This window comes from Theropithecus gelada, chromosome 11 (assembly GCF_003255815.1).
Source record: "Theropithecus gelada isolate Dixy chromosome 11, Tgel_1.0, whole genome shotgun sequence".
Taxonomy (NCBI): Eukaryota; Metazoa; Chordata; class Mammalia; order Primates; family Cercopithecidae; genus Theropithecus; species Theropithecus gelada.
In genome coordinates this window covers 82,632,186-82,656,240 of record NC_037679.1, presented here as the reverse complement: position 1 = coordinate 82,656,240, position 24,055 = coordinate 82,632,186, and the positions used below count along the sequence as shown (strand labels likewise).

The 24,055-nt window shown below is 48.3% G+C and overlaps 1 protein-coding gene across 1 annotated transcript; it reads left to right on the top strand.

The window, feature by feature from the left end:
* Positions 1 to 1,248: 1,248 nt before the first annotated feature.
* RILPL2 (Rab interacting lysosomal protein like 2) lies at positions 1,249 to 22,676 on the top strand. Its single transcript, XM_025403828.1, has 4 exons — positions 1,249 to 1,966; positions 8,090 to 8,241; positions 17,186 to 17,299; positions 21,793 to 22,676. The coding sequence occupies exons 1-4, from the start codon at positions 1,604 to 1,606 to the stop codon at positions 21,821 to 21,823; spliced, it is 660 nt and encodes a 219-aa protein (XP_025259613.1). The 5' UTR covers positions 1,249 to 1,603; the 3' UTR covers positions 21,824 to 22,676.
* The last annotated feature ends 1,379 nt before the right edge of the window (positions 22,677 to 24,055 follow it).

Genomic DNA, 24,055 nt, shown 5'->3' with positions numbered 1-24,055 from the left:
TTAATTTGCTTTGCTTTAGTTGGTTGGTTTAATCCGTGTACATTCTCCATTGAGATTCTAGTACCTCAGTGTGGAGAAAATGGACACACCCATCACAAGGAAAGCTGCCAATACATTCCTAGGAAAGATAAGCCCTGTTGCTGAGCTTTCTGCCTGAGACTATCACAAACCTCCAATGGAACCTAAAATAACTTGAGATTTGTTGTGCTTTTGTTTTGAAACATGGTTTCACTCTGTCACCATGGTCTCACTCCGTCACAGGCACCACTCTGTGGTGCGATCTTGGCTCGCTGGAGCCTCAACATCCTGGGCTCAAGCGATCCTCCCACCTCAGCCTCCCGAGTACCTGCCACTACAGGCATGAACCACCGTGTCCACCTAATTTTGTTTACTTTTTGTAGAGATAGGGTCTCACTATGATGCCCAGGCTAGTCTCGAATTCCTGGGCTCAAGCAATCCTCCTGCCTCAGCCTCCTAAAGTGTAGAGATTAAGGCATGGGCCACAGCGAATAACTCAAGTTTCTAAGCCACACTGCTAATATTCTCAGTAACATGGATTCTGCATATGTGTCGAATGCTTTGTGATTTTCAGACAGGGGTTTCTCTCTTGTTAATTACGCCTGCTTCTCTCACCCAAGTAGCAAGGTGTCTCCAACACCAGCAATTCGTCCCCAGCTCTGTGGAAGAAAGAATGAAGGATCACAATCACATCTGTAAGTGCTTCCTAAGTGTGTGAGGTGTCACACACATTATCTCATAAGTTCATGTTCCTCGCAGCAACCCTGCCACCTGGGTCCCGCTATTGTCCCCATTTTACAGAAGAGGAGACTGAGGCTTGGAGACGTTAAGTAACTTGCCAAGGTGGCAGCGCCGGTTACGTGGAGGAGCCGAGGATCCAGCGAAGTGAGCAGGGTAGGAATTCCCCATTTTATTGAGAGTCACAGAAGTCAGATGCCCCAGGCACTAATGACAATTTGCTGGGAGTTTTCCAGATCCTCAAGCCTTGGGGACTCTGTCGCGCTGCCCACAACAGCTGCTTTCTGTTTGGCCGCAGGTTCCAGAAAACTCCCTCAAAGAGAGACCCGGATCTTCCATCACGTACGATGCAAATTCTACGGCTGGAAAGCACGAGGGTAGAAAGGAAAAAGTTGCTTTCTTTTTGCTCTGCTCTCGATTGCGCGGTGGAAACTCCGTCTCCACGGGAACGCGCCTCCCGGCAGCGGTCGCCAGGGGCGGGGCTCAGGGCGGCTCCTCCCCCGGGCTGCAACTGTTCCCAGGCTGGGGGGATTGCCCTCACCCCTGAACTTTCCTCTTCTCGGACGCCCTCCTTTTCTGTTGTCCCTTCGCGCCCCAAACCACAACCTGGAGCGCACTCGCCCGCGCGGCCTGCAGCGGGGACGGTGCGCCAGGGGCGCAGGCCCCAGAGTCGCGTGCGCGGCCCCTTTTTCCCCTTCCCCCCCCCCCCCCCGGGCCCACCCCCGGGCCGCGCTGATTGGGCAGGTAGGGACTCTGCCCAGCGGAAAGTTTTGGGTGCCAGGAGGAAGTTCAACCTTTGGGAGACTCCAAGAGAGCAGCTCCGGGGTCGGCGGGGGTCTGGGTGGCCATGGAGGAGCCCCCTGTGCGAGAAGAGGAAGAGGAAGAGGGAAAGGAGGACGATGAGAGGGACGAGACTGAGGACGAGGAGAGGGACGAGGCTGGGCCCGAAGGGGCGCTGGGCAAGAGCCCCTTCCAGCTGACCGCCGAGGACGTGTATGACATCTCCTACCTGTTGGGCCGCGAACTTATGGCCCTGGGCAGCGACCCCCGGGTGACGCAGCTGCAGTTCAAAGTCGTCCGCGTCCTGGAGATGCTGGAGGCGCTGGTGAATGAGGGCAGCCTGGCGCTGGAGGAGCTGAAGATGGAGAGGGACAACCTCAGGAAGGAGGTGGAGGGGCTGCGGAGACAGGACCCTCCGACCAGCGGGGAGGTGAGTGTTGGGCCCACAGCGCCTGCGGGGCGTAGGAGGGCGCCTACTAGCAGGAAGACACCTTTTTTCTTTTCTTTTCTTTTCTTTTCTTTTCTTTTCTTTTCTTTTCTTTTCTTTTCTTTTCTTTTTTCTTTTCTTTGCCTTTCCTTTCTTTTCTTTTCCTTTTTTTTTTTTTTAAAAGAGATGGGATCTCTCTGTGTTGCCCAGGCTGGTCTCAAACTCCTGGCTTCAAGTGATCCTCCAGCCTCAGCCTCCTAGAGTACTGGGTTTACAGGTGTGAGCCACCCTGCCTGGCCAGAATCTGTATTTCTAACGAGTTCCCAGTTAATGCTGATGCTGGTGGCCCCGGGTCCACAGTTTGAGAACCTTTGACCTAGCGCAACAAACACAATTTTTTTTTTTTTTTTGGACACAGGGTCTTGCTCTATTGCCCAGGCTAGAGTACAGTGGTGCAAACACAGCTCACTTACAGCCTTGGCCTCCTAGGCTCAAGCAATTCTCCTGCCTCAGCCTTCCGAGTAGCTGGGAGTACAGGCATGTGCCACCATGCCTGGCTAACTGTTTTGATGTTTTGTAGAGATGGGGGGTCTCACCGTTACCCAGGCTGGTCTCAAACTCCTGAGCTCAGGGAATCCTCCCGCCTTGGCCTCCCAAAGTGCTGGGATTGTGGATGTGAGCCACCACACTTGGGCAAGAAACACATTTTACCTAAAGAGAAATTAGTGCATATGACCACAAAAAGATGTAGACAAGAAGATTCCGAGCAGCTTTAGTCTCAACTGCCGAACGGGAAACAATCTAAATGCAACCCAGTTTGAGTTTTGAAATCGTGATATATGGAATACTGTGCAACAGAAAAAGAACAGGGTGCTGATACACATAGCAGTGTGAATGAATCTCACAGATGTTACATTGAGAGAAAGAAGCCAGGCACAAAAGAGAAACTACTGTAGATTTTTTTTTTTTTCGAGTCAGAGTCTTGCTCTGTTGCCCAGGTGTAGTAGTGCAGTCGTGTGACCTCGACTCACTGCAACCTGCACCTCCTGGGTTCAAGCGATTCTCCTGCCTCAGCCTCCTGAGCAGCTGGGATTACAGGCGCTTGCCACCATGCCTGGCTAATTTTTTTTTTCTTTTTTAGTAGAGACGGGGTTTCGCCATGTTGGCCAGGCTGACCTCAAACTCCTGGCCTCAAGTGACCCACCCACCTCAGCCTTCCAAAGTGCTGGGATTACAGGCGTGAGCCACTGCACCTGGCCCTACTGTACATTTAAATAAAATTCAGGGACAGGCAAAATAATTTATAGTTGTAGAAGGCAAACTGGCGGTGGGGGGAACAGAAGGGAAATTGATAGAGAGCTAGAAGTGTCCTATATCTTAATCAGGGTATGGTTATAGGGATCTACACATATGTTAAAAATCATCTGGCTGGGCGCCGTGACTCATGCCTGTAATCTCAGCACTTTGGGAGGCTGAGGCGGGCAGATCGCGGGGTCAGGAGTTCGAGACCAGCCTGGCCAACATGGTGAAACCCCGTCTCTACTAAAACTATAAAAAAAATTAGCCGGGCATGGTGGCGGGTGCCTGTAATCCCAGATACTCGGGAGGCTGAGGCAGGAGAATCGCTTGAAACCAGAAGACAGAGGTTGCACTGAGCCGAGATCGTACCACTGCACTCCAGCTTGGGTGACAAAGCGAGATTTCATCTCAAAAAAAATTATTTTTTTAGGGTATAGGGTCTTTCTCTGTCATCCAGGCTGGAGTACAGTGGTGTGATCACAGCTCACTGAGGCCTCAAACTCCTGAGCTCAAGCAATCCTCCCACCTCAGCCTCTCGAGTAGCTAGGACTACAGGCACACACCAACCGCCTAGCTAATTTTTGTATTTTTTGTAGAGACGGGATATCACCATGTTGTCTAGGCTGGTCTCAAACTCCTAGGCTTAAGTGATACGCCTACCTCAGCCTCCCAAAGTGCTGGGATTACAGGCGTGAGCCACCGTACCCGGCCTAGGTTTTTTAAATTCTTGTCGAAACTCATTAATGTTATGACCTACTAGCAGGTCTCCAGCCACAGTTAAAAAAAAAAAAAAAAAGCTGCTGTAAGTGGATGATGTCTTTAATCCTCACACTATTATTGTTTTACAAAACTGAGGCACAGAACAATTAAGTAATTTGCCTAAGGACTTAACGGTAAGTAAGAGGTGAAGTCACGATCTTCATTCAGAGATGGTAGTCCTAAATACTCCATCCTAAAATACAGACATTTGACCTTACTTGTACTAACATTTGATGAGTGACTGCAGTGACTGATGCTAGGCTCTGGGGCTATGGAGATAAAGTAGACAAGGTCCCTGCCCTCAAGAAGCTCACATCTAGTGGGAGAGGCCAGACACACAGTCCTAGAACCAGGACACAAGTATACAAACCGGGCCAGGCGCAGTGGCTCACACCTGTAATCCCAGCACTTTGGGGGGCGAGGCAGGCAGATCACTTGAGGCCAGGAGTTCGGGACCAGCCTGAGCAACATGGTGAAACCCTGCCTCTACTAAAAATACAAAATTAGCTGGACCTGGTGGCACACGCCTGTAATCCCAGCTGCTCAGAGGCTGAGGCACGAGAATCACTTGAACCCGGGAGGTGGAGGTTGCAGTGAGCCAAGATCGTGCCACTGGACTCCATCCAGGGCGACAGAGCAAGACTGTCTCAAAAACAAACAAACAAATAAAAACCAAGTATACAAACCAAGGCTGGGCGCGATGGCTCACGCCTGTAATCCCATCACTTTGGGAGGCCAAGGCAGGCAGATCAGGAGGTCAAGAGATCGAGACCATCCTGGCCAACATACTCCGCGTCTACTAAAAATACAAAAATTAGCTGGGCATGGTGGCACGCGCCCATATTCCCAGCTACTCGGGAGGCTGAGGCAAGAGAATTGCTTGAACCTGGGAGGGGGAGGTTGCATTGAGCTGAGATCATGCCACTGCATTCCAGCCTGGCAACAGAGCAAGACGATTTTGTCTTAAAAAAAAAAAAAAAGTATACAAACCAAGAAGTAAGCCTGGAAAGAACAGGAACGAGTCACTGAAATTCACAGGGAAGTGTGAAGTTTCCCGGTAGCTTCCCTGGTAACTTTTTTTTCTTATTATTATTAATTGTTATTATTATTTGCCTCATACCTTCTCTGACCCCGGTAGTTTATTTCACCTATTCCTAAGTGATGGTGACAATTGTATTTCTAGATAATATTCTACTTTAGTATCTGTCAAGTGACATGGTTAAGTGTGATGACTTGTAGCCTGGCTTTTGAGAGTCAAGGAAAGTTGAGTGACTTGCACAGGATTGCTCAGCCACATTCTGTGTTATTTTTGCCTCCATCTCTGGGCACAAGAATATGGAGGAAGTCCCGTTATGAGCTAAGAATAGTGTGGTGTGCACAGGGGCTGGGTACTTTCCCATATGGGGCAAAGTGGACAAGTTTCATCGGGTGGCAGATGAGATGGCATATTTTCTTCCCAAACTGCAGCCTTAAGAACTGGGATAGGGAAAAATGCATGAATTAAGAAAATGAATGTTTAGTGCCACTAGATAGTTCACAAAAATATGCCTTGTTTTTTCCTTTGTATGTTTTGAGACAGGGTCTCACTTTGTCACCCATGCTGGCATGCAGTGGTTTGAACACTGCTCACTGCAGCTTCAGCCTCCCTGGGCTCAGGTCTCCCACCTCAGCCTCCCTAGTAGCTGAGACCATAAGCGTACGCCACTATGGCCACCTAATTTTTGTATTTTTTCTAGAGATGAGGTTTTCCCATGTTGTCCAGGCTGGTCTCAAACTCCTGGGCTCAAACGATCCACCTGCCCTAGCCTCCCAAAGTTCTGGGATTACAGGCGTGAGCCACTATTCCTGACCTCTTTTTGGTTTTTTAAATTGTAGTAAAGCTGGGTGCGGTGGCTCAGGCCTGTAATCCCAGCACTTTGGGAGGCCGAAGTGGGCACAGGTCACCTGAGGTCAGAGTTCGAGACCAACCTGGCCAACATGGTGAAATCCCATTTCTACTAAAAATACAAAAAATTTGCTGGGCATAGTGGCAGGCGTCTGTAATCCCAGCTACTAGGGAGGCTGAGGCAGAAGAATTGCTTAAATCTGGGAGACAGAGGTTGCAGTGAGCTGAGATCATGCCACTGCACTCCAACCTGGGCAACAGAGCAAGACTGTCTCAAAAGAAAAAAATAAAATAAAATAAATTGTAGTAAATACAAGTAACATAAAATTTACCATCTTAACTTTTTTTTTTTTTTGAGATGGAGTTTTGCTGTGTCGCCCAGGCTGGAGTGCAGTGGTGCGATCTCAGCTCACTACAAGCTCTGCCTCCCAGGTTCACACCATTCTCCTGCCTCAGCCTCCTGAGTAGCTGGGACTACAGGCGCTCGCCACCACGCCCAGCTAACTTTTTTGTATTTTTTTAGTAGAGACGGGGTTTCACTGTGTTAGCCAGGATGGTCTCGATCTCCTGACCTCGTGATCCGCCCACCTCAGCCTCCCAAAGTGCTGGGATTACACAGGTGTGAGCCACTGCGCCCGGCCCATCTTAACTATTTTTAAGTGTACAGTTCAGCTGCATGAAGTCCATTCACACTGTTGTGCAGCCATCACCACCATCCGTCTCCAGAACTCTCTTCAGTTTGCAAAAGTGAAACTCTAACGTGTTAAGTAACAACTTCTCCTTCCCCTCCCCCAGCCCCCAGTAACTACTTTTCTACTTTCTGTCCCTCTGAATCTACCTGTTGTAGGTTGTTCATATCAGTGAAATCATGTACTTGTCTTAAGTGCCTGGCTTATTTCACTCAGCATAATGTCCTCAAGATTGATTCATGTTGTGGCACATGTCAGAATTTCCTTGCCTTTGAAGGCCGAATAATACTCTGTTGGAGGCATATACCATACTTTGTTTATTCATTTGTTGATGGACACTTGTTTAATCTATTCATTTGTTGATGGACACTTGGGTTGCTACTACTACCCCTTGGCTGCTGTAAATAGTGCTGCTGTAGTGAGAGGCCAAGGCGGGCGGATCACATGAGGCCAGGAGTTTGAGACCAGCCTGGACAACATGGTGAAACCCCATCTCTACTAAAAATACAAAATTAGCCAGGCATGGTGGCACGCACTTGTAATCCCAGCTACTCAGGAGACTGAGGCAGGAGAATCGTTTGAACCCAGGAGGCGGAGGTTGCAGTGAGACAAGATCATGCCACTGCACTCCAGCCTGAGTGACAGAGCAAGACTCCGTCTCAATAAATAAATAAATAAATAAATAGTGCTGCTATGAACATGGGTGTGCAAATATCTCTTCAGGCCCTGCCTTCAGTGCTCCGGAAACATACACAGAATTGGAATTGCTGGATCAAATCGTAATTCTATTTTTAATTTTTAAAAGAATGGCCATGCTGCAGGCACGGTGGCTCACGCCTGTAATCCCAGCACTTTGGGAGGCCGAGGTGGGCGGATCACCTGAGGTCAGGAGTTTGAAACCAACCTCGCCAACAAGGCAAAACCCTGTCTCTAATAAAAATACAAAAATTAGCCAGGCATGATAGCGGGCACCTATAATCCCAGTGACTCAGGCAGGAGAATTGCTTGAACCTGGGAGGCAGAAGTTGCAGGGAGCCAAGATTGTGCCATTGCACTCCAGCCTGGGCAACAGAGACTCCATCTAAAACATATATATATAAAATAGGGCCGGGCGCGGTGGCTCAAGCCTGTAATCCCAGCACTTTGGGAGGCCGAGACGGGCGGATCACGAGGTCAGGAGATCGAGACCATCCTGGCTAACACAGTGAAACCCCGTCTCTTCTAAAAATACAAAAAACTAGCTGGGCGCAGTGGCGGGCGCCTGTAGTCCCAGCTACTCAGGAGGCTGAGGCAGGAGAATGGCGTGAACCCGGGAGGCGGAGCTTGCAGTGAGCTGAGATCCGGCCACTGCACTCCAGCCTGGGCGACAGAGCGAGACTCCGTCTCAAAAAAAAATAAATAAAAAAATAAAAAAAATAAAACATATATATATAAAATAATAATAATAATTTAATTATATAGAGTTGCTTGCAAAGGTTGCATCTTTTCTTCCAGGTGAACCTGAGCCCAAACAAAATGGTGGTTGACTTGACAGATCCCAACCGACCCCGCTTCACTCTGCAGGAGCTAAGGGACGTGCTGCAGGAACGCAACAAACTCAAGTCGCAGCTCCTGGTGGTGCAGGAAGAGCTGCAGTGCTACAAGAGGTGGGCTGTACTGCCTGAAGGGTCCTGCACCCAGACCTGGCCCGGAATTCCTTGCTAGGTTACATATTTGTTTTTTGGGTTTTGTTTTTTGTGTTTTTTTGAGATGGAGTCTCACTCTGTTGCCCAGGCTGGAGTGCAGTGGTGCGATCTCGGCTCACTGCAACTTCTGCCTCCCGGGTTCAAGTGATTCTCCTGCCTCAGCCTCCCGAGTAGCTAGACTACAGGCGCCCACCACCATACCCGGCTAATTTTTTGTATTTTTAGTAGAGACGGGGTTTCACCATGGTCTCGATTTCCTGACCTCATGATCTGGCCGCCTCGGCCTCCCAAAGTGCTGGGATTACAGGAGGAGAGCCACCGCGCCCAGCCCGTATTTGTTGTTATATGTTCATTCAACCAATTCATTGAAGATCTAATATGTGTCAGATACTGCGCCAGGCCCAGGGGCACCGCTGAACAAAACGAAGAGAGTGGAAATCCTTGCTAGTCCAGTGCCAGAGACAAGCAATCAACAAGGAAACCCAAAATAAACACGTAGGGATGGTGGCAGGTACTCTGAAGGAGACACAAGACGATGTGGCCAGCAGTGACGTGGGAGGGGCAGGGCTTGTCTTAGAGGGGTGGTCAGGACAGACTTCTCTTGGCAAAGATGAAAAGGAGGCAGCCCTGTAAAGATTTGATGGCACAAAAATGGAGCGGGAAGTGCAAAGACCCTGCGGTGGGAACCAGCTTGGCTAATTTAAACGGGCCCAAGAAGGCGAAACCAGGAAAGCCAGGGGGAAGATGGCTGGAAAGAAACTAGAAGCGTATGCCTAGTTTCTGCGTAGTCTTCCTGTTGGCTGCAGGAAGGAGCTTTCACTTTATTAATTTATTTTTTAATTTATATTTATTTATATTTAATTTATATTTATATAATATTTATATTATATTTTTTAATAATAAAAAATTATTATGTTTTTTTTTTTTTGAGACAGAGTCTTGCTCTGTTGCCCAGGCTGGAGTGCAGTGGTGCAATCTCAGCTCACTGCAACCTCCGTCTCCCGGGTTCAAGCGATTCTTCTGCCTCAGCCTCCGGAATAGCTGAGACTACAGATGCCCACCACCACGCACGGCTAATTTTTTGTATTTTTAGTAGAGATGGGGTTTCACCATGTTGGCCAGACTGGTCTTGAACTCCTGGCCGCAAGTGATTCACCTGTCTCAGTCTCCCAAAGTGCTGGGATTACAGGCATGAGCCATCCCGCCTGGCCGAGCTTTCACTTTATTGTGAGTGTAATGAGAAGTCATTGGAAGGTTTTGGTTTGTTTTGTTTTGTTGAGACAGAATCTTGCTCTATTGCCCAGGCTGGAATGCAGGGGTGCAGTAACAGCTCACTGCAACCTCGACCTGCTGGGTTCAACCAATCCTCTCACCTTGGCATCCCGAGTAGCTGGGAACACAGGCATGTGCCACAATGCCCAGCTAATTAACCTTTTTTTTTCAGAGACGAGGTCTTGCTATGTTGCTCAGGCTGGTCTTGATCTCTTGAGCTCAAGTGATCCTCCCACCGTGGCCTCCCAAAGTGACGGGATTTCAGGTGTGATCCACTGCACCTGGCCACTGGAAAGTGTTTGTTTGTTTTGAGACAGAGTCTCACTCTGTCACTGAGGGTGGAGCACAGTAGCACAGTGACATGATCACGGCTTACCGTAGCCTTGACCTCCCCAAACTCAGGTGATCCTCCCACCTCAGCCACCCAAGTAGTTGGGACCACAGGTACATGCCACCATGCCCAGCTAATTTTTGTATTTTTTGTAGAGACAGGGTCTCACCATGTTGCCCAGGCTAGTGTCAAACTCTTGGGCTCAAGTGATCCACCTGCCTCAGCCTCCCCAAAGTGCTGGGATTACAGGTGTGAACCACCGCACCTCGCCATTAGAAAGTTTTGATCAAGAGAATGACAAGAGGCCAGTCTCCATTAAAAATACAAAAATCAGCTGGGCATGGTGGCACATGCCTGTAGTCCCAGCTACTCGGTAGGCTGAGGCAGGAGAATCACTTGAACCTGGGAGGCAGAAGTTGCAATGAGCCAAGATTGTGCCTCTGCACTCCAACCTAGGCGACAGAGCGAGACTCTGTCTCAAAAAAACAAAAAAACAGTTGGGCGCGGTGGCTCACCCTTGTAATCCCAGCACTTTGGGTGGCCGAGGCAGGCAGATCACAAGGTCAGGAGTTCAAGACCAGCCTGGCCAACATGGTCAAACCCCGTCTCTACTAAAAAATACAAAACTTAGCCAGGCATGGTGGCAGGCACCTGTAATCCCAGCTACTCGGGAAGCTGAGGCAGGAGAATCACTTGAAACCAGAAGGTGGAGGTTGCAGTGAGCTGAGATTATGCCACTGCACTGCAGCCTGGGCGAAAGAGCAAAAACTCTGTCTCAAAAACAAAACGAAACAAAAACAAAACCAAAAAAGCCTGGTGCAGTGTTACATCCCAGCACTTAGGGAGCCTGAAGCGGGAGGATCACTTGAGCCCAGGGGTTCGAGGCCAGCCTGGGCAACATAGCAAGACCCTGTCTCTAAAGAGAAATTAAAAAAACAATAATAAGGAAAGTTAAAAAAGACTGCAGTGGTACCACATACAGAATAGATTGTAGGACAAGCAAGAGAGGCTGTAAAAAAGCTGTTGCCATAATCACATTGGGACTCGTAGCTGTTTCCATTTGTGTTATTTCCCAAAATGTTTTCCTTTACATAGGTATTTTTTGAAAAGGGGGCTCTATAGTCAAATAATTCTGGGAAACACCGAGTTAAACAAAGCATGTTTTCTTATAGGTAGAGGAAGGAAAAGCCAGAGAAATACAAATGTCACGTTAGCTAGTATTTATTGATACTCACCATGTGCCAGGCACTCTGCTAAATGTATCCCAAACATCATTTCAATTAGTTCTCACAGCAAGACTGTGAGTAGAGGTGATGTTATCACTATGGTGAGCTGAGGACCAGAGAGGTGGGCACCTGCTTAAACGGTGGTGGCAACAGTGGTGATGTGATCTCAGACAGTGTGACATCAGAGCCTGTGCTTTTAATTAGCACGCCGCATTTAGATCATGACAGCTTGGAATTAAGGACGTACCCTGATCAAAAATGAAACAAAGCCCAAGTGATACGATTCTTTACATTCCTTAAATGTAGCATCTTTAAGAGAGCAGAGATACAGCAGAAGCATTGTAAGAAGCCAAATTTATTGTCTCTCTTTTGCTAAGGCTGGAACCGTGTTCATGGAAAGACCTTTGTCTCATTTAATAAGTAGTTCAGGCACAGGTAGTTAAAAAGAGAAACTGCCAAGCTGCTGGTGTCATGAGCAGCTTGTTAGTGGGCAAAACCACACACTTTCTAGTTTTGAATTCTCAGAGGACAAGAGACGTACACTTTCCATCTGGCACAGGCCAAGAGAGGCAGGATTCGGCTTTGTCTCTAGTGTTAGATATTCTAGGGAAGCCAGCATGCCAACTGAGATGTTCTCATGGCAACTGCATCCATTCGAAGGTACAAACTCATACAGATAATATACTGGTAATAAATTGTGATTACAGCTGGGCAAGGTGGCTCACACCTGTAATCCCAGCACTTTGGGAGGCCGAGGTGGGCAGATTGCCTGAGGTCAGGAGTTCGTAATCAGCCTGGGCAACATGGTGAAACTCCGTCTCTATTAAAAATACAAAAATTATTAGCCAGGCGTGGTGGCGCACGCCTGTAGTCCCAGCTGTTCAGGAGGCTGAGGCAGGAGAACTGCTCGTACCCAGGAGGCATAGGTTGCGTTGAGCCAAGATGTGTCACTGCACTCCAGCCTGGGCTACAGAGCGAGACTCTATCTGAAAAAAAAATAATAATAATTGTAATTCCAGGGAAATATGGTAAGTTGCTTCCAAAGAGAGCCACAGCAGTATTTCCCACCTTGCGTACCTTTTGCCCTTTTGCAGTGAGACTTTGCCACTCCTTTCATCAAGAGGTGGATTCTGTGTTCCCTCTCTTTGCATGTAGGCTGGCTCTGTGACTTGCTTTGACTGCGAGAAGTGGAAGTGACGCTGTTAGGCTTCTGGGGTTAAGGTGGTAAGAGGCCTTGCTTCTGTTTCTGTGCCCTTAGAATGCTGCCTTGAGACCACCATTCTGTGAGGAAGCTCAAGGTGGAGTCCCATGGAGAGGTCATGTGAAGGAGAACCAGGGCGCACCTGCCGACAGCCCCAGCTGTGCACAGCCCTCTGCCGATGCCCCACTGAACACAGCCAAGTGAGAAGCTCAGGCTAGCAGGAGGACCACAGAGCCCACCATAATAAGCCAGGCACAGCAGTGTGCACCTATAGTCTCAGTGCCTATAGTCTCAGCTACTTGGGAGGCTGAGGCAGGAGGATCCCACGAGACCAGGAATTTGAGGCTTCAGTGCCTGTGAATAGCAGCTGCACTCCAGCGTGGGCAACACAGTAAGACCTGATCTAAAAAAAAAGCCAATTATAAGAAAGGGTCATCATTGGAGATTATGTTACGGTTGTTTTTAGTCACCAAGTTTAATTTATGTAATAATAGATCATGGAAAAATGGAAATTTTAGATGATGCTTCTTGTTAAACCATTATTATAATAAGTATCTATAATAAAATATCGGCTGGGTGGGCAGCTCACACTTGTTTTTTTTTTTTTTTTTTTGAGACGGAGTCTGGCTCTGTTGCCCAGGCTGGAGTGCAGTGGCCAGATCTCAGCTCACTGCAAGCTCCACCTCCTGGGTTTACGCCATTCTCCTGCCTCAGCCTCCCGAGTAGCTGGGACTACAGGCGCCCGCCACCTCGCCCGGCTAAGTTTTTGTATTTTTTAGTAGAGACGGGGTTTCACCGTGTCAGCCAGGATGGTCTCGATCTCCTGACCTCGTGATCCGCCCATCTCGGCCTCCCAAAGTGCTGGGATTACAGGCTTGAGCCACCGCGCCCGGCCAGCTCACACTTGTAATCCCAACACTTTGGGAGGCCAAAGAGGGTGGATCACCTGAGGTCAGGAGTTCAGTCAACACCAGCCTGGCCAACATGGCAAAACTCTGTCAATACTAAAAATACAAAAATTAACTGGGTGTGGTGGCGCACACCTGTAACCCCAGCTACTCAAAAGGCTGAGGCACAAGAATCACTTGAACCCAGGCGGTGGGGGTTATAGTGAGCAGAGATTTTGCCACTGCACTCCAGCTTGGGCGGTAGAGTGAGACTCTGTCTCAAAAATAAAATAAAATTAGAATAGAAATAATATAATATTTTATAATTACAAAAATTTAGGCCGGGTGCGGTGGCTCATGCCTGTAATCCCAACACTTTGGGAGTCTGAGGCAGGAGGAACACTTGAGCCCAGGAGTTTAAGACGAGCCTGGGTGATGGATCAAGACCCTGTCTCAAGGCCGGGCGCGGTGGCTCAAGCCTGTAATCCCAGCACTTTGGGAGGCCGAGACGGGCGGATCACGAGGTCAGGAGATCGAGACCATCCTGGCTAACCCGGTGAAACCCCGTCTCTACTAAAAAATACAAAAAACTAGCCGGGCGAGGTGGTGGGCGCCTGTAGTCCCAGCTACTCGGGAGGCTGAGGCAGGAGAATGGCATAAACCCGGGAGGCGGAGCTTGCAGTGAGCTGAGATCCGGTCACTGCACTCCAGCCTGGGCGACAGAGCGAGACTCCGTCTCAAAAAAAAAAAAAAGAAAAAAAAAAAAAGACCCTGTCTCAAAAAATTTCTTTAAAATTATTGATAGTAAGTAATGAGTGGGCGCAGTGGCTCATACCTGTAATCCCAGCACTTTGGGAGGCCAAGGCAGGCAGATTGCCTGAGGTCAGGAGTTGAAGACCTGTCTGGTCAACATGGTGAAACCTCGTCTCTACTAAATATACAAAAAAATTAGCCAGGCATGGTGGTGTGTGCCTGTAATCCCAGCTACTCAGGAGGCTGAGGCAGGGAAATTGCTTGAACCAGGGAGGTGGAGGTTGCAGTGAGCTAAGATCGCACCACTGCACTCCAGCCTAGATGACAGAGCAAGACGCCGTCTCAAAAAAAAAAAAGTAAATCATAAGAGCCTACTCTTTGCAAAACTCTTTTATGAAGAAGGAGGGTGAAGTATGAATCCTGCCCTTTCACTCTCACGCTGAAAGAGGTATCTTTGTCAGCTCAAGTTGCCACGAAATACACAGTGAGCCACTGAGCCCCGCCAGGAATTTTTATTAAAGACACACAATTCAGCCAGGCACGATGGCTCACACCTGTAATCCCAGCACTTTGGGAGGCCCAGGTGGGCAGATCACTCGAGGTCAGGAGTTCAAGACCAGCCTGGCCAACATGGTCAAACCCTGTCTCTACTAAAAATACAAAAAATTAGCTGGGCATGGTGGCAGATGACTGTAGTCCCAGCTACTCGGGAGGCTGAGGCAGGAGAATGGCATGAACCCGGGAGGCGGAGCTTGCAGTGAGCAGAGATCGCGCCACTGCACTCCAGCCTGGGCAACAGAGCAAGACTCCGTCTCAAATAAATAAATAAATAAAAATTTTAAAAATAAAATAAAAAAATAAAAATACACAATTTGGTCCACAGCAAGGGGACAACACCATGGGGATAAATTTACCAGTGGGCACTGCAACCAAACACCTAAGTGGATGTGACGAGTTGTACTGTGCCATAATTGAAATGTTTCATTTTGGTCAGGCTTCTTATGGTTGCAAGTGACAGAAGTCCAATTTAAACTAGCTTAAACACAAAAGGAAATTTTTTGGTAACATAATTGGGAAGGAGTTGGGTGCAGTGACTGGCTCATGCCTGTAATTCCAGCACTTTGGGAGGCTGAGACAGATGGATCACTTGAGGTCAAGAGTTTGAGACCAGCCTGGGCAACATGGTGAAGCCCATCTCTACTAAAAATACAAAAATTAGCCAGGCGTGGTGGGCGCCTGTAGTCCTAGCTACTCAGGAGGCTGAAGCCAAAAGTTCGAGACCAGCTTAGGCAACACAGCGAGTCTCCGTCTCTACAAAAAATTAAAAAATTAGCTGGGCATGGTGGCGCATGACTGTGATACCGGCTGCTTGGGAGACTGAGGTGGGAGGATTACCGGAACCCAGGAATTCAAGGTTACAGTGGGCTGTGATCATGCCACTGCACTATAGCCTGAGTTACAGAGAGACTCTTATCTCAAAAAAAAAGAAAGAAAAAAAAAAGGAAGGCCGGGCACAGTGCCTCATGCCTGAATCCCAGCACTTCAGGAGGCTGAGTCGAGCAGATCGCTTGAGGTGAGGAGTTCGAGACCAGCCCGACCAACATGGTGAAACCCCGTCTCTACTAAAAATATAAAAATTAGCCAGACATGGTGGCATATGCCTGTAATCTCAGCTGCTCAGGAAGCTGAGGCACGAGAATCGCTTGAGCCTGGGAGGCAGAGGTTGCAGTGAGCCAAGATTGTGCCACTGCACTCCAGCATGGGTGATGGAGCAAGACTCCATCTCAAAAAAACAAGAAAAGAAAAGAAAAAAAAAAAGAAACATTGCAATGGTTGGAATCAGGGACTTGGTGCCTCTTTCTCTCCTCTTTGCCTTTCTTTGCTCGTGGCCTCATTATTTTGCATTACAGACAAGCCTCCTCTGAATCTTAGGAATCAGACTTCTGGCAGTCCCAGTGGAGTAAGAGAAAACGTCCTTCTTCTAAATTCTGTACATCAAGTCCAGGGAAATACTCTGGCCCTCCTCAGGCCAGATCTCAATATTCCCTGACTGCAGTATCAATCAGTATAAATCTAGCTCTTGCCAGGCACGGTGGCTCACGCCTGTAATCCCAGCACTTTGGGAGGCCAAGATGGGTGGATCACCTGAGGTTGGGAGTTTGAGACCAGCCTGATCAACATGAAGAAACCCCATCTCTACTAAAAATAAAAAATTAGCCGGGCATGGTGGTGCACACCTGTAATCCCAGCTACTTGGGAGGCTGAGGCAGGAGAATCGTTTGAATCCAGGAGGAGGAGGTTATGGTGAGTCGAGATCACGCCACTGCACTCCAGCCTGGGCAACAAGAGTGAAACTCTGTCTCAAAAAAAAAAAAATCTAACTCTTATCACCATCTGACTTACAATTTGTACTTTTATTTTACTTGTTTCTTTATTGACTGTTTCCTTCTCCCACTGGAATATAGATTACGTGAGAGAAGATATTTTGTCTATTTTATTCAGAGACAAAATAGTTCAGAGACAAAATATGTATTAACCACAGTAGGTAGCTTAATAAATATTTGTTGAATGTTAATCACTATGTATTATCTTACATAATCTCTCAATCCTTTGAGGTAGGTACTATTATTAGACTCATTTTATAGGTTAGGAAACCAAGGCTTAAGTTAGAGAATTTATACACAATCATGTTCCTAGAAAACTGAGAAGCTTGCAGCAGTAGCCAATGCAATTAAGAGAAAGAAATAAGAGGCATCACATTGGAAAGGTAGAGGGAAGATTCTAATTTTAAACAGAATTTCTCTGACTCTAGTTCTTTCAACCATAATATTACTATAATCATCATCATCATTAAGACCCTTTATTTTCAGAGCTGCACAGATAAGAGGTCTGTAATAAAAGCCAGGCTCAATGGTTCATGCCTGTAATCCCAGCACTTTGGGAAGTTGAGACAGATGGATCACTTGAGGTCAGGAGTTTGAGACCAGCCTGGGCAACATGGTGAAGCCCATCTCTACTAAAAATACAAAACTTAGCCAGGCATGGTGGCGGGCCCCTGTAGTCCTAGCTACTCAGGAGGCTGAAGCAGAAGAATTGCTTGAACCTGGGAGGCAGAGGTTGCAGTGAGCTGAGATGGTGCCACTGCCCTCCAGCCTGGGCAACAGAGCAAGACTCCAACTCAAAAAAAAAAGGTCTGTAATAAAATAATCCATTTATTTTTTGCCCCATTTCCCAGTGGCCTGATTCCACCAAGAGAAGGCCCAGGAGGAAGAAGAGAAAAAGATGCTGTGGTTACTAGGGCCAACAATGCTGGCAGGAACAAGGAGGAGAAGACAATCATAAAAAAGCTGTAAGTGTCACCTTGCTGCCCCCCGGTCCTGCTGAATAATAACTCAAGGAAGTAGTTGAGGGCAAGAAGAGGCTGGCCAGCTGCCCAGGGCAGGTGGGGAGCTGCCTCCACTCGCCCGGTTGTGGTGCTGCAGCTCATGGGAAAACTCAGTGCCAGTGTATTATAATGATATCTGCCAGGCAGTAGCCTAGGCACTTGGCATATATTCATCGAATCATCACAGTGACCCTACAAGGTAGATACTTTATTACAGGTGGAGAAATGGCTACTGAGAGGTAAGGTAATTTGCCCAAGGTCGCACAGATGGTAAATAGTGAAGTCAGGAACCCAAGGAAATCTGGCTTCTACACGCTACTGCCTCCCTGTGATGTTTGACCAGGCTGGGTGCATGGCTCACACCTATAATCTCAACAGAGATAACAGGAGGCTGAGGCAAGAGGATCACTTGAAGCCAGGAGTTTGAGACTAGCCTGGACAACAAAGTGAGACCCCATGTCAACCAAAAAAAATTATTTTTTTTTTTTTGAGACGGAGTCTCGTCCTGTCGCCCAGGCCGGAGTGCAGTGGCACAATCTCAGCTCACTGCAACCTCCATCTCCCGGGTTCAAGCAATTCTCCTGCCTCAGCCTACTGAGTAGCTGGGATTACAGGCATGCACCACTATGCCTGGCTAATTTTTGTATTTTTAGTAGAGACGAGGTTTCACCATGTTAGTCTGGCTGGTCTTGAAATCCTTGTGACCAACTTGCTTCAGCCTCCCGAAGTGCTGGGATTACAGGCGTGAGCCACTGAGCCTGGCCAAATTTATTTATTTATTTATTTATTTTAAATTAGCTGGTATCATTTGTCAGTCTTTTGGCTGAGATCAAGTGAAGTTAGCTGGGTGTGGTGTCCTGCACCTGTGGTCCCAGCTACTCAGGAGGATGAGACTGGAGGATTACTTAAGCCCAGGAGTTCAAGGCTACAGTAAGGTATTATCACTATTATCACATCACTACACTCCAGCCTGGGTAGCAGAGCGTGACTCTATCTCAAAAAAAAAAAAAAAAAAGAAGGAAGGAAGGAAGGAGAGAGAGAGAGAGAGAGAGAAAGAGAGAGAAAGAGAAGAGAGAGAAAAGAAAGAAAAGAAACAAAAAAGAAAAGAAAGAAAACAAAAATGATAATAACGAGGTGATTATTGTGAAGGTTGCAGTGAGCCGAGATCGTGCCATTGCACTCCAGCCTGGGGGACAGAGTGAGACTTGAAAAAAAAAAAGGAATAACCCAGGCCTTCTTTCTCAGGGACAGGACCTTGAGGATCTTGGGAGGGAGCAGGGGGCAGAGGGCAAAGGGCAGGAGCACAGGGGAGAACACCTCTGGCCCAGCAGCAGCAGCAGCAGCTCCGGAAAGAACCAAAGGAAGAGGCAGCCAGGCATGTAGCTTCCGGAGAGCAAAGTCATGGTTCTTCCTCTGGGGGCAGTGGTTCATGTGAGCTCAGTATGGTGGGCAAGGAAATAGCAGTTTTCTTCCCAATATTACTCAGAGGCTGTTGGTTTGAGGAGAGAAAGCAGGACTGGGGAAAGGAAAAGATAATTCCCTATACCTTAAGATTCACCATAGCTAAGCCAGGTGCAGTGGCTTACACCTGTAATCCCAGCACTTCAGAAGGCCGAGATGGCTGGATCATTTAAGGTCAGGAGTTCGAGACCAGCCTGGCCACCATGGTGAAACCCTGACACTACTAAAACATACAAAAATTAGCTGGGTGGTAATGGCATGCGCCTGTAATCCCAGCTACTCAGGAGGCTGAAGCCGGAGAATCACTTGAGCTTGGGAGGGGGAGGTTGAGGTGAGCCAAGATGGTGCCACTGCACTCCAGTCTGAGCGACAGTGAGACCCTGTCTCAAAAAAAAAAAAAAAAAAAAAAAATATTCACCATAGCTCCCACTTAGTGAGCATTTCTATGTGCCAGACACTGAGCTGAGTAAACATCTACTCAGGAGGTCCGTTTTACAGATGGGCAAACTGAGAGAGAAGATCAGTGACTTGCAAAGGTTACACAGCGGGTTGGTGGTGGTGAAACTCAGACCTGAAGCCACATCTATTTACCTCCTAAGTTCATTCGCCCTTAATCTTGGGCTACATGAAATCTTCAGCAGGAAAAACCCCTTTCCAGAATGTTTCCTGCTGCACACAGTGATGCCCAGGAAATGGAATCAAGAGTCAAACTCGGCCGGGCGCGGTGGCTCACGCCTGTAAACCTAGCACTTCGGGAGGCTGAGGTGGGAGGATCCCCTGAGGTCAGGAGTTCGAGACCAGCCTGGCCAACATGGTGAAGCCCTGTCTCTACTAAAAATACAAAAATTAGCCAGGCCTGGTGGCAGATGCCTGTAATCCCAGCTACTCAGGAGGCTGAGGCGGGAGAATCGCCTCAGCCCAGGAGGCAGAGGTTGCAATTGAACTGAGATTGCACCACTGCACTCCAGCCTAGGCAACAAAACAAGACTCTGTCTCAAAAAAATAAAAATAGGCCGGGCACGGTGGCTTACACCTGTAATCCCAACACTTTGGGAGGCCAAGGCAGGTGGATCACCAGGTCAAGAGATCGTGACCATCCTGGCCAACATGGTGAAACCCCATCTCTACTAAAAATACAAAAATTAGCTGGGTGTGGTGGCACATGCCTGTAGTCCCAGCTACTTGGTAGGCTGAGCCAGGAGAATTGCTTGAACTCCAGTAGGCGGAGGTTGCGGTGGGCCGAGATCTTGCCATTACACTTGAGCCTGGGCAACCAGAGTGAAACTCTGTCTTAAAAAAAAAAAAAAAAAAAAAAAAAGAAGAAGTTTTCAGAACAGAAGACCATGGTGACTGGAACAGGGAAGAGAATGAAGGCAAGATTGGAGAGGTGGGAGGGGCTGGGTCACCCAGGGCCACCTGGATTCTGGTGCTGACTGTGGGTTTTATTCTAGGTGCATTGGGAAGAGACATTGGATGGTTTTAAGCTGGAGAGTAACATGACAGTATTTACATATAAAAAGCTCACTCTGATTGCCTTGTGGCGAAGGGTTGGGAGACAGGGTCAAAGCAAGGCCAAGGTGGGTGTTTCTCTTTTCTTTTTCTTTTTCTTTCTTTCTTTTTTTTTTTTTTTTGAGATGGGGCCTCACTCTTTCACCCAGGCTGGAGTGTGGCGGCTCGATCTCAGCTCACTGCAACCTCCGCCTCCCAGGTTCAAGTGATCCTCCCACCTCAGCTTCCCGAGTAGCTGGGACCACAGGTGTTCACCACCACGCCCAGCTAATTTTTGTATTTTTGGTAAAGATGGGGTTTCTCCATGTTTCTCAGGCTGGTCTGGAACTCCTGAGCTCAAGCGATCCGCCCGCCTCAGCCTCCCAAAGCGCTAGGATTATGGGCATAAGTCACTGCACCCAGCTTAGTGGAAGTGTTTCTTCCACAAGGAAGGGTCTTCTGAGGTAAGATCATGAAAGAGCACCTCCACCCAGGTGTCAGACCTGAAGGTATTCATTTAGGACGTTCATTGGCTATCTCGTTGCAAATCAGGCTTCCAGAAGGCATAAACTACTGGTTTCTTTCAGCGTCCTTCTACGGGAGCTTAGGACACCTAAGTGGAGTTTGAGCCTGATAGGGCAAAAGTGAAGTGTGTGTTCTGTGCATGAGCTAGCCTGAGGACATGTGGCTAGTGGCTAATGAACGTGAGGCCACCCTTTCAGGTTCAGATAAACTTAATGAGCTACTAGAATGAATGAATGAATGAATGAATGAGTGGTTTTTTTGTTTTGTTTTGTTTTTTTGAGACAGAGTCTCACTCTGTCGCCCAGGCTGGAGTGCAGTGGTGCAATCTCGGCTCACTGCAAGCTCCGCCTCCCGGGTTCACGCCATTCTCCCGCCTCAGCCTCCTAAGGCAGCTGGGACTACAGGTGCCCACCACCACACCCGGCTAATTTTTTGTATTTTTAGTAGAGACGGGGTTTCACCGTGTGAGCCAGGATGATCTCGATCTCCTGACCTTGTGATCTACCTGCCTCTGCCTCCCAAAGTGCTGGGATTATAGGTGTGAGCCACCGCACCCGGTTTTTTGTTTTTTGTTTTTTTTTTTGAGATAGGGTCTTGCTCTGTTGCCCAGGCTGGAGTGCTGTAGCGCAATCTCGGCTCACTGCAACCTCTGCCTCCCGGATTCATGTGGTTCTCCTGCCTCAGCCTCCTGAGTAGCTGGGATTACAGGTGTGCGCCACCGTGCCTGGCTAGTTTTTTTTTTTTTTTAGAGATGGGGGTCTCACTATGCTGCCCAGGCATGTCTCAGACTCCTGGGATCAAGTGATCCTCATCTCTTGCCTCAGCCTCCCAGAGTGATAGGATTACAGGCGTGAGCCACAACGCCTGGCCTAGACATATGTTTGAGTCAACAGTTGCAAGAGCTACTTAGAAATTTTACAGGGGGTTCTGCACCCCTTGCTTTGTACCTTCTGCTTGCCCTGACCCCTCTCTCTCCACACCAGGTTCTTTTTTCGATCGGGGAAACAGACCTAGATCCAAGGCCACGACTAAGGCTATGGCTCTGATTCTGGATGACAACCTTCCAAGATGCCTGGCAAAGCCACCTCTCTGTGCCACACAGACACACTGGGCCTGCGTATTCATTTCCCCTTCAAAGCAGACTGAGGAGGGAGGAGACAAGGTTCTCTTGGCATCACTTTCTCCCTGACTGCGGAACTAGACACCCTTGAAGATTTGGCCTGGGCCAGTGAAGCAGAAATCAAGAAAAACAGAAGGGATGTGTGGGGGTTGGGGCCCACTTCCTGCTCCTACGTCAACCCCCAGGGCCTCCTGCGTGCAGATGCATGTCCTATTCATCTGCTCCCAGGGATGACCCTGGTCTTCAATGTTTAGCAGAAAGGAGAAAAGAAAGCAGGAAAATGTGCTATTGATATTCCAGTGGTGACTTCACTGATATTTAGTGAATATTTGATTTAGCCAACATGCCTTTCTTTATGTGATTTTGTATTAAAGTAAAATGACTTTTATACTTTCTATAGCTTATCCAGAGTGGTCTCTTAGTTATGATGGTATACATGGTGGTGTATATGTGTATATGTCACATATATACATTTCATTGTATAATGAATCAATTGCATTCATTGAATCTAAGCAATAAACCATTATTTGGTGTCACTATGAAGGGAAAGATTGCTGCAAACTAAAATGTTAAGAAGCTATTGATTTTAGGACTCATCGTGATTTCAGAGGTGTTAAGATGTGAACAAAATGCATTTAGGAATCAATGAAACAGAGAGTGGGTGTCTGCACTTTGCAAAGGAATTAATGAGGCTACCGCACCCATTCCGTGAGCCTGTCCTCTTAGTAAATAACAGTGGCTTATTCAGTGTGTTTCACCTGCTCTGTGGCTTATCTCGTTTGTTCCTTATAACCTGGGTAGATGGGAACCAGTACTGGTGCACCAGTTTATAGATTTTTTTTTTTTTTTGAGATGGAGTCTCTCTCTGTTGCCCAAGCTGGAGTGCAGTGGCCGGATCTCAGCTCACTGCAAGCTCCACCTCCCGGGTTCACGCCATTCTCCTGCCTCAGCCTCCCAAGTAGCTGGGACTACAGGCTCCTGCCACCACACCCGGCTAATTTTTTGTATTTTTAGTAGAGACGGGGTTTCACCATGTTAGCCAGGATGGTCTCGATCTCCTGACCTCGTGATCCGCCCACCTCGGCCTCCCAAAGTGCTGGGATTACAGGCTTGAGCCACCGTTCCTGGCTTTTTTTTTGAGGCGGGGGACAGAGTCTTGCTCTATCGCCCAGGCTGGAGTGCAGTGGCACCATCTGGGTTCACTTCAGCCTCTGCCTCCCAGATTCAAGCGATTCTCCTGCCTCAGCCTCCCAACTAGCTGGGACTACAGGCATGTGCCACCACACTGGGTTGATTTTTGTATTTTTAGTAGAGACGGGGTTTCACCATATTGATCAGGCTGGTCTCGAACTCCTGACCTCATGATCTGCCCACATCGGCCTCCCAAAATGCTGGGATTACAGGCGTGAGCCACTACGTCCGGCCAGTTTATAGGTTTAGAAACTGAAACTCTGGCTGTTGAGCTAGGAAGCAGCTTGCACAGGAGGCAAATGCAGGCCTGATTCCAAGGCCCGGGCTGGGAGCTGCCAAGCTCTATGGGTCCAGAGTCACTGGCAAGTCTTAATATTAATAATTTAATATTAATAATTTACTGTATACCTTGCTGCATCATTCTAAATACCTTTCTGATGCTGTCTCACATACCTTTGTGGGATGGGGATCACTATTGTCCTTGGGTCCTCCCAAGGGGGTTAAGGCATAATGGGTGAAAAGACTTGTCCAAGGTCCTCAGCTAGAAAGTGGTAGAAGCGGGACTTCAGCCCAGATACAAAGTCCACACCCAGGCTTCAAGCACCTGCCTTCCAGGAAGAGTTGGCAGTGTTAAAGAGTCTAGTCCAGCCGGGCGCGGTGGCTCAAGCCTGTAATCCCAGCACTTTGGGAGGCCGAGATGGGCGGATCACGAGGTCAGGAGATCGAGACCATCCTGGCGAACACGGTGAAACCCCGTCTCTACTAAAAAATACAAAAAAAACTAGCCGGGCGAGGTGGCGGGCGCCTGGGCGCCTGTAGTCCCAGCTACTCGGGAGGCTGAGGCAGGAGAATGGCGTAAACCCGGGAGGCGGAGCTTGCAGTGAGCTGAGATCCGGCCACTGTACTCCAGCCTGGGCGACAGAGTGAGACTCCGT